Below are 10,754 nucleotides of genomic sequence, written 5' to 3'. Positions count from 1 at the left end.
AAAGTGGAGATGAAAGCAATTTTATTTGTGTCATTCTTTTGGGTTTCTACTCTGTTAACATGTTTTTTACCCTTTAATAGGGTGTCTCTGTTGCATTTTTTGGCTTCTTCCCTGGCCCCTTCCACTAGAGGTTCCGGATACCCTCGTAATGTGAAGGCTCTGCTGAGGTCTTTAGACTGTTCCTCATAGGTGGTTAGGTCAGAGCAATTTCTTCTCAAGCGAAGCATTTGACCCTTGGGGATATTTTTTATCCAATTGGGATGATGTGAACTATGAAAGTGGAGGTACGAGTTGGTGTTGGTCTCTTTTTGAAAATTCGAAGTATGAATTTCGTTATCTTTAATAACCAAACTTATATCCAGAAAATCAATTTTAGTCTTATGAAAAGTGTGAGTGAATTGTAAATTAAATTTGTTAGTGTTAAGGTGTGTAACAAAGGATAGTGCTGATTCGTGATCCCCATCCCAAATTATAAATAAATCATCGATATAACGACCATAGAGGACCAGACTCGAACCCCAGCCGCCCCCCCACACGAGGGAGTCTTCGACCTCCCCCATGTAGAGATTGGCGTAGCTGGGGGCGAATCTGGTCCCCATGGCCGTCCCCATAATCTGCAGGTAGTGTTTATCCAGAAAAATAAAATAATTGTGACCCAAAATAAAAGAAATGGAATCCAACAAAAATTGTGTATGTTCCTCACTGAGGTCTCCATCAGATTCTAAACGTTTTTTGATTGCCTCCACTCCCAGATCGTGTGGAATATTGGAGTAGAGGCTCTGTACGTCAAGAGTCATAAATGAGTATGACTCCTTCCATTTGATATCTCTGATTAAATTGAGGAAATGGGTTGTGTCTTTGATGTGAGACCTCAGTGAGGACACCCGTGTTTGGAGGTGAGTGTCTACATAATGGGATAAATTAGACGTTAAAGAACCCACTCCCGAAATAATAGGACGACCGGGTGGTGCAGTGATGGATTTGTGAATTTTGGGAAGGTGATAATAAACAGGAATAACCGGGTGTTCAGTGAACAAGAAACGAAATTCATCCTTCGAAATAACATTATTTATAAGAGCTTTTTCCAGTAGTACCCTAAGATCCTTGATGAATCTAGGGGTCGGATCCGAGATTAGTTGTCGGTATACTGTTACATCGTTCAATTGCCTCGTGGCCTCACTCACATAGTCCACCTGATCCTGGATAATTATCCCCCCCCCCTTTATCCGCCTGTTTGATGGTAATTGAGGTGTCTTTCATAAGATCCTCAAGCAGAGCCTTCTCTTTTCTAGTAAGGTTATTTTTAATGGTGGATTTATTACCTCCCTTGGGATTTGTACATAAAGTTTTGAACTCATTTAAGGTTGTTTTGTAGAAACTTTCGATGTAAGTTCCTTTATATTTAATAGGAAAAAAGTCTGACTTAGTCTTAATCGAAGATTTATCTATATCAAAGATTTTCTTAGTTTTATCCGGAGATGGATTTTCCTCGAGCAGGTCCATCAATGACATAAGGGCCAGATCATCTGTGCTATCCAACAATATAGGAGCTGATGTATCATCCATTTGGTTAAGTTTTTTTGTCGCAAAGTATTTTTGTCTACAGAGGGTTCTAATAAACCTATTTAACTCCACGAATAGGGTGAAGAGGTTAGCAGGAGTGGATGGCGAAAATTTTAGGCCTTTATTAAGTAACCTTGTTTCGTCTTGGCTTAATGTTCTAGAGGAAAGATTAAATATAATTTTATCCTGGTTGGAGGTAAGTAGTTCATTCTTTTTTCTTTTTAATTGTATTTTCTTGCCCCCCCTTCTCCCTCTGCACTTGAAAACCTTCGTCTCTTTGGTGTCCCCTCCTGATTGTTTCTCTCTAGATGGGGTCTTGGTTTTTGGCGGGGATCTAAAAAAAAAACCGAATCTCTTTTTTCTTCATTGTTATGATAATTAGAATTTCTATAATTAGAGTTCTTTGGTCTGGCTCCTAGGTCTCTGTTTTGTGCTTTGTGATGATAATCTCTATAGCTATTTGTGCCTTCTCTCTCATAATCCTTTCGTTGTCTATAGAAATTTCTTCTATAGGGGCGATCATTTTGAGGGCCCCATTTTTTCTCTGTGTCATATACATTAATCTTCTGTACTCTTTCTGATTGTTTCACAATAGAGCTACTTTGATTAGATTTGTTCTTATTTCTATACGTTCTTATGTTCCCTGTTTTATAATCATCCAAATCTCGTTGGAATTTATTGCACTTATTATCAATAATGTTTTGTTCGAATTTAGTGACCTTTTCTATCAGTGCCTGGTCCCTATCTTTAAATTCATTGGAATTTTTAAACGGCTCAAGTTTGTTTTTTAGCGTTTCTATTTGTTGTTCTAGGTCCTTAGTTTTTTGTATTCTAAATTCTATGACCAGCTCTACTAGGCTTAATGAACATTTATCCAGCAAAGTATCCCATTTTTCTTGAAATACAGTGTCACCATTAAATACAGAGGGCTTAAACAACCTTAGTCCTCTGGGGACCATCTTTTTATCAAAATATTTCTGGAGGTTTGTTCCGTCCAGCCAGTGTTTGGTCTCGGATTTTAACAAATCCTCCAGAAGAAAAAAGTCATCTTTCAAGCTATTAGCAATTTCTACATCACAATCTTTGGGTTTATCCCATTTTGAAAAATATGTTTGTCTCCGAGCATGTCTATCATTAAAATTGAGAAAACAGCTCATGGTAGCAGCTCCTTAGACTGGGTGTGGACAGAGAAAAAAGAATCAACCTAGGTTGATTTGGAGCGCTTTTCATAAGCTGATCTCTCAAAAATTTAAGCAGCTGCTAGAAAAGGGAGTAGTCAATTCCCTCAGGAAAAAGGACAAGAAAGACAAGAATAGCAGCGCTGTACAATAATTATTAACAGTAATAAGTGAATCAATTAATGTAAAAATATAACAAATTTATTAATACAATTGATCCGGATTTAAAAATAAAAAGTTTCTAAATAAGAATTAAAAATCAAGTGGGTGGAAATTAGCACATCATATAACCTGCACTGGAACGAGCTAGAGTCCTCGGTGGAGGGAGTCCTTGGGTGAGCCAATTTTGAATAAGACGCCGCTGGAGGTATGGTAATCCTTTGAAGAATTAGGGCAAATTTCGCCCACAATGGAGCAACCTCGACGATGTGTGCGGTGTAGGCTTGTCCCAGTAGATGGTAAGTCTCCCAGGTCTCAATAATAGGTCCAGTGGAATGAGCAGGTGTCAAGATCCAATTGGATGAAGAGCAGAGATGGCAATCCACGTAACACCAACGCGTTTCGCTGACCCCTGTCAGCTTTATCAAGGTGTCTCTGTCAGTGTACCTTAAGGGTATTTATACCCACACTTCCTGGTTACTAATTAGCATACCAAATTGATTCACTTATAAAATTACAATGAATAACAAGAAAAAGAACATGCTCGGAGACAGATTAAAAAAATTCATTTGTAATAGTCACATTCATTTGAATGAAAATATCATGTAACATAATAAAAACTTCAATAAACACTCATTTGTTTTCATTAATAAATTTCACTTCCGGGTTCACCCCGGGTCACTATTGTTTATTGGGCACTTAGAAAGCCCAAAATCATGTTAGAAGCTCCTCATTAGGATGACATAGTGTGTACATCTAATATGTTATTTGTTCATATGGAAACCATTTTTATAAAGACAGTTTTTTGCAGAAGCTGGACTGTACAACAAATATCATGTCACCGGAAGTGACGTTACGTGGCCGGTATCATCCCGGAACAGGAGCGGTGTGTTCCACAAATATACTTCCCGGCCGGGACATAGTCCAATTGCGGCTCGCGGATCCATACCAAGGAGTTAGCGGTTTCATCCTAACATTTGAGGCTTATCCGCCACTCCGTGTATGCAGCCGCAGGCTCCATTAGACCACGGGCCGGAACCAATCAGACCGTTCCTTATGTCCTACTTGTTCACGTTCCCCACCGGAAGCTGTCATAGCGGTGGGGAATTATGGTACGTCTGCGTTATACCCGTGTGCACTACTTCCGCGTGTCACGGTGGGGCTGGTCCATCAATCAAATACCTCCTTCCTTTCATATATTAATATATGTTTTGAAACGCGGAAGTGTGCACCCGGTGGAACGCAGTGGAACGCAAAAATTGTATGCACATAAATGGCATATTATCACTTCATGAGCAGCCAATGAGTCTATGATAGAGGAACATATCCAGTAATCTGACTGCCCAAATAAATTATTAGCATAGAATTTATATATAAACAAACTAAAGAATCATCGTTCAAAAATTTATATACATGTATTGAATCTATGAGTGTCAATTTCAGGTCCCGATCAATAATTAAATATGTACATACACATTTGGGCATATGGAATCCTACAAAGGATGAGTGTATAGACATACACAGTTGAGCATGTAGGATCTTACATAGGGTAAGCATATACATTCTTATATAATACATAGAAAAAGGGGGATTCTATAGGGATTTCTATTATGATTGATAAATGCAGGGTTATTCCAAATTAATAACTGGAGAAATTTAGCACGTCCAAGAGGGGAGAGAAGGCAGGGAAAAGCTGGCAAATATGAGCTGACAATAACTTGGCAACATGTACCCCATTATGCAAATATAATTGTGGGGGAATGGGCATAGAAGCAATGATTCAAAGAACTACATTTAATTCTAATGAATCATTAAGGCCCCTTGGAAACAGTGAATCACATTTGAAGATCCAGTAGATCTCCTGACAGCAGAGGGTTTTAAATCTATTACCCCCCCGGGTGGTGGTTTTTATATGTTCCAGACCCAGGAGTTTCAACCCTATTGGGTTACTGTTATGGCACTCAACAAAATGTCTGGAGACACTATGATGGATATTCTTATTTAGGATATTTTTACGGTGCTCCAAAAATCTGGTTTTTAGGGCCCTTGTGGTACGACCCACGTACCTCAAGCCGCAGCTGCAGGTCAGGAGATAGATTACGTAGGTCGTACCACAATTGATGAAGCCTCTGATCTCAACTGGTTTTGAGTCCAACATGATATTTAAAGTCCTATTCTGTATGAATCCACAGGTTATGCATGAATTTTTTCCGCATTTAAAGCAGCCTGTTATTTTTTGGGGGAGCCACATAGTGTGTACGTCACCTAACCCAATTTCATTGGTGTTCTTTATTTTTAATTCACTTGGCGCCAGAAGGGATTTGAGGGATTTGTTTTTCTTGTAAATAAAAGTTGGTTTAGGGGGGAGGAGGTCTCTTAATGTGGTGTCCTGTTTAAGGATGTTATAATTTTTTTGGATTATATTTCTAATATCTCTATATTGGGAATTAAAAGTGGAGATGAAAGCAATTTTATTTGTGTCATTCTTTTGGGTTTCTACTCTGTTAACATGTTTTTTACCCTTTAATAGGGTGTCTCTGTTGCATTTTTTGGCTTCTTCCCTGGCCCCTTCCACTAGAGGTTCCGGATACCCTCGTAATGTGAAGGCTCTGCTGAGGTCTTTAGACTGTTCCTCATAGGTGGTTAGGTCAGAGCAATTTCTTCTCAAGCGAAGCATTTGACCCTTGGGGATATTTTTTATCCAATTGGGATGATGTGAACTATGAAAGTGGAGGTACGAGTTGGTGTTGGTCTCTTTTTGAAAATTCGAAGTATGAATTTCGTTATCTTTAATAACCAAACTTATATCCAGAAAATCAATTTTAGTCTTATGAAAAGTGTGAGTGAATTGTAAATTAAATTTGTTAGTGTTAAGGTGTGTAACAAAGGATAGTGCTGATTCGTGATCCCCATCCCAAATTATAAATAAATCATCGATATAACGACCATAGAGGACCAGACTCGAACCCCAGCCGCCCCCCCACACGAGGGAGTCTTCGACCTCCCCCATGTAGAGATTGGCGTAGCTGGGGGCGAATCTGAGGTCGGGACCCTGATGCCGCTGGTGCTGTGGTTGAGACCCTACTCCTGCCGCAGTCGAGGTCAGGACCCTGCTGCTACCAGTGCTAAGGCCAAGACCCTACTGCTGCCAGTGCTGAGGACAGGGGGACCTGCTGCTGCCTTACTAGGTACACCTCTCCCTCTGTGCCAAAAGGGATGGTGTGTGATTTTTCAAATGCGCCTCTCACCTAGCAGCCTGAGAAATCTCCAGCTGGTTCAATCGGCCAGCCAATATCATAGATGAAAGAGGGGGGGTTGGAGAAGTTTCAACACAGGCGCTTATGGTCAGATGTATACAAGTTCCAATATATTTATTTAAAAAGGTTTATTTTCTAAACTGCATGAAAAAAATAAACTTTGCATAAAAAACAAATATTTTAAAAATAATAGAAAAAATAGTTCACTCACAAAGGGGTCCGATGGAAGTGGTGCGCTAAATGCATCCTAGCGCTATATATCCAGGATGTGAAGGGTGGATTTTTAAAACCACCTGCCGCTTCTGTTTAACAGGTAAATGTTATAGGTTGCTCCTGCCGCAATTTGTACTCCACGACTCTCTGCTATCTCCCGCAGCTGTGGTCCCAGCTTATAGGTAGAGAGAAAGTCTGTCTGGTACTGACATACAATGCCGGCTCCGTTGTGCGGCTCCGTATGCGGCTCCTGTTCTGGGGGGTGGTTGGAAGGTAGAAAAAAAGTGACCACGTTCACCTGGCCAACGCGTTTCAATCCGCAACCTTGACAAAGATCCCGTTGCGGATTGAAACGCGTTGGCCAGGTGAACAACAACGGAGCCGGCATTGTATGTCAGTACCAGACAGACTTTCTCTCTACCTATAAGCTGGGACCACAGCTGCGGGAGATAGCAGAGAGTCGTGGAGTACAAATTGCGGCAGGAGCAACCTATAACATTTACCTGTTAAACAGAAGCGGCAGGTGGTTTTAAAAATCCACCCTTCACATCCTGGATATATAGCGCTAGGATGCATTTAGCGCACCACTTCCATCGGACCCCTTTGTGAGTGAACTATTTTTTCTATTATTTTTAAAATATTTGTTTTTTCTGCAAAGTTTATTTTTTTCATGCAGTTTAGAAAATAAACCTTTTTAAATAAATATATTGGAACTTGTATACATCTGACCATAAGCGCCTGTGTTGAAACTTCTCCAACCCCCCCTCTTACACCTCTCCCTCTGCTCATTCTCTCTCTCCCCCCTCCCCCTGTACTCCTTCGATCTCTCCCTGACTCTTTCTGATCTCTCCCTCTTTCACTCTCCTTTATCTCTCTCTCTCCATCAACTGTCCATTGGGGCAGGGAGGACAAGATAATTGTGCCCAGTAAGTCAGAGGTTTGGCACATACATGGGGGCAAGTGTGACAGGGACAGTAGGTGAGTGGGTATATGGCCGTACGTAATGGATGTTTGTGTGTACATTAGGCCACTGCAGGCGCTTACATTAGCCCAATAAGTGTTGGTGGGGGTGCCTAGTAAGTTGAATGTTACATATATACGCACACCCTTTTTGGAATGGGAATGCCGTATGTATGCGTACATATTTTTTTTTTTGGGGGGGGGTGGGGGTAGTCTGCAGTGTCTGGGAAGTGCTGCGCATACACTGCGGACAGCAGCGGCAGAATTTGAATAAAAAAATCGAGCGGCCTCCTCGAGGAGGAAGCAATTTAAGGGCAAATGAGTCAATGGAAGAGAACCATTCCCTTCCTACCAAGCAGTTTTACCACTTATTAAAAGGTTTTAATAAAAATAAAAAATAAATGTTGCCTACAAACCGGGGCTGCAAGCTGGAAGTGCTGGACACCATCAAAAGAAATCTGGCGGTCGTTACTAAGGGGCTGATTTATTTCCATTCGCATCTGTGGATGCAGATGTTCTGTAATAATGGGGGTTATGCAGACCTGATCGCTGCTGTGTGAATTCGCAAACTGATCGATTATCGAACGACATTGCTTGCACAAGGATCATAGCGCGCAAGGCCAAACAGCTACAAAAAACAGCAATTACTTTTTTTCATAATCCCCTTACAACTTCACTGACAGGAAGCCAGCATTTAGGGGTGGAAAAAAAGGGAGGGTTTCTGATGTCAGCTCTGGCCTTGACCAGCCTTTCTCTGTTGCAGAGTTGTGGAAGGGTCAGATTTGCGCACGCTTGCACAGACTGAGAAAAGTAAGTTGCGCATGGATTTGCAGCTAGCCAGTGATTGGCGATATTTTCGCAAGTCATTCCCAGACTTGCACAGGCGGGCTTTCACGCTGTCTGGGCGGCGACTAAGAGTGCTACCAGGCGGTATCCCAAGAGTCTCCAATATTTCACTATATAGACCAGTACTCCCTGCACAGCCACTGATCTTTATATTTGATTTTCAGACAACGATACACAAAAATTAGTTGCTTTTTATTAGTCATGCTTGCTTTTTTTATTGAAATCACAAATCATTAAAAAATGTAATCGTGAACTGTAATTATCATTGTCACAATGTTTCCTGTCAATTAGGGATGCCAATCCCGGGGCATTTTTTCAATCCCGGGATCCGGGATTGAAAAATGCTCAATCCCGGGATTGGCATCCCCACCAAAAAAAAAAAAAATTTTTAGCATAGGACCCACCCCGGCCGACCCGCACATGTACTTACATTAGGGTGCGGGTGGGCGGCAGGGAGTGGGTTTGGAGGTGCACGGTGCCTCCCGGCAAGTGCACCTCCATAGAAGACAGCAGGCGGGCGGAGGCAGGCAGGCGGGCGGCGGAGAAGAGGTGGGCGGAGTCAGGCCACTGGTGACATGTGGCATGTGGCGGTCACTGGTGACATGTGGCCTGCGCAGCGTGACCTCTACTGTCACGCTACGCAGGCCGCACGCCGGGTCAGGTTACGGGAACAGCCGGGCAGCGTCTGAGCGAGTGCTCAGACGCTGCCCGGCATTAGACTGCGCATGCGCAGTCTAATCCCGAAATCCCGGGATTTGATTCTCCAATCCCGGGATTGAAATCCCGGATTTTTTTAGGCCAAATCCCGGGATCCCGCCGATCCCGGGATTGGCCACACTACTGTCAATGCTCTTATGATGCTAAATTTGAAATCTACAATGAATATATTCCAGACAAAAATATATACAGATGTGTCCACATACATCTATCCTCCATGCGATACAAGTCGGGATGCACATTCGTGTGAGCTGTATGTGACTCTGGGGAGCCGGGCATCTTTTTTTAGACTTTTTCTATTAACTAGCATCGTATTTGCAAAATGATATGTGGCTATTTTCAATATGTGACCACCACTGTATCTGCATAAGAAATGGGATGTTACTGAGTTTTCCTAGAAAACACTAATGTAGTATTTCGCATGCAGATACAGCCACAGCACTAACACTGATAATAGACATGCTGCATATAATTTTACTTAGCAGAAGCTGCTTGTGTATACCGTTTGCTACATTTTTCAAATGCGATACTATTTAATAGAAAAGGTTCCAAAAAAGATGCTGGACAGAATTGTGTCATGGGCTGTTTTATATGAAAGGAGGCTAGATGTACATGGACACATCTCTATGTGAACTTTATACATTACAACATTTTATAGTAAACTCTAATTATCATTATCGCTGACGGAGGGGGAGAGGACGGCGTTGCATAGCGCAGAGCTATGCAAAGCCGTCCTCAACGCCGCTCATCTGAACGGCTTTCCTGGCGATGATGCGGGAGCGTGCAGCAGCTCTAACCGTTTATCGCTGGGGCATACACACTGTGCGACTTTGAGCTGACAGCTTTCAGCTCAAAGTCGCCCAGTGTGTATGGGCCTTTACAGTTCATTATTGTTGTTCATAACTAAAAATAATGTGGCATCTCCTTTATCCATTTCATTTCCTGTGACCAATTTATGGCATGGTCAGCATCTGAATTCTCCAAGTAAATTTATTTGTCCTTGTTGACTTTTCGTACTTTGGCATCAAATTTGACATCTTGGAATGCGTTCAAAGCTCTCAAAGCACGCTCTGGTAAAAACCTGTCAAACAAAAAAATCAAACAAATAGGCAACTCTTCTTTATGAGTTCTTCTACAGTGATACACATTTGTCTCTAGCAGTAGCCAAACTTGTATTATAGTAAATCATAAGCAGACAATAAGCAGACTCTGAGCAATAAATACTAATAATAAATTGCCAGTTTTCACTGTTGTGGATCAGTTGGTCACCAGTAAGTTTTTAGACAGTCATTAGGTCGACACCATTATCGGCATGCATTTACTGTAGGTCGATATGAGTCTAGGTCAACATGGGAAACCCGTTAGAGGCCACATATTCCGCTTTTAGCCACCCAACAAACCCCACACCTGATTGAATCTCCCCCCAAATGTCACCAGGTTCAGATCTACGTACTATGTACTTGGATTTTGAAAGCCACTGATGATCTGTGACTTTGACTGCAATGGTCATTAATGGTAAGTCAGGCTACATTGGCATTAATCACAATTGCCATTTGAAATGGATAGGTCAAAGACACCGATCATTGGTGACTTTAAGAGAATAATGAATCTATAGAAAATCTACCAGCAGGTCTTATGAGACTGTCATTATTTATCTAACCCAAGAGTTTAGTTATATTTTGTTAATCCATCCTCTATTTGTAATATGTATCTCAGTGAGTGTATGCATCATTCTCTGGATTCACTGGAGTTGCAGGTGCCTGTGACTGTCCACAAGGGATCGGATAACAGGTCGACAATGTATATGTCAACAGTCCTTAGATTAACATGCACTAGGTCGACATTGACAACACTGACACAA

At 41.6% G+C, this 10,754-nt stretch overlaps 1 protein-coding gene across 1 annotated transcript in view; it reads right to left on the bottom strand.

Moving 5' to 3' along the window:
* Nucleotides 1–8,145: 8,145 nt before the first annotated feature.
* LOC146064376 (estradiol 17-beta-dehydrogenase 11-like) overlaps nucleotides 8,146–10,754 on the bottom strand; it is a 45,785-nt gene continuing 43,176 nt past the window's right edge. The window contains exon 7 of the mRNA XM_083177815.1: nucleotides 8,146–9,974. Coding sequence (XP_083033941.1) covers nucleotides 9,884–9,974 — 91 coding nt within the window. The 3' untranslated portion in view covers nucleotides 8,146–9,883. The remainder of the gene's footprint in view (nucleotides 9,975–10,754) is intronic.

Source organism: Crinia signifera, chromosome 1 (genome assembly GCF_055691185.1).
Source record: "Crinia signifera chromosome 1, ASM5569118v1, whole genome shotgun sequence".
In the NCBI taxonomy this organism is placed as follows: Eukaryota; Metazoa; Chordata; class Amphibia; order Anura; family Myobatrachidae; genus Crinia; species Crinia signifera.
Note: the sequence above shows the minus strand (reverse complement) of the source record. Positions and strands in the feature narration are given on the sequence as shown.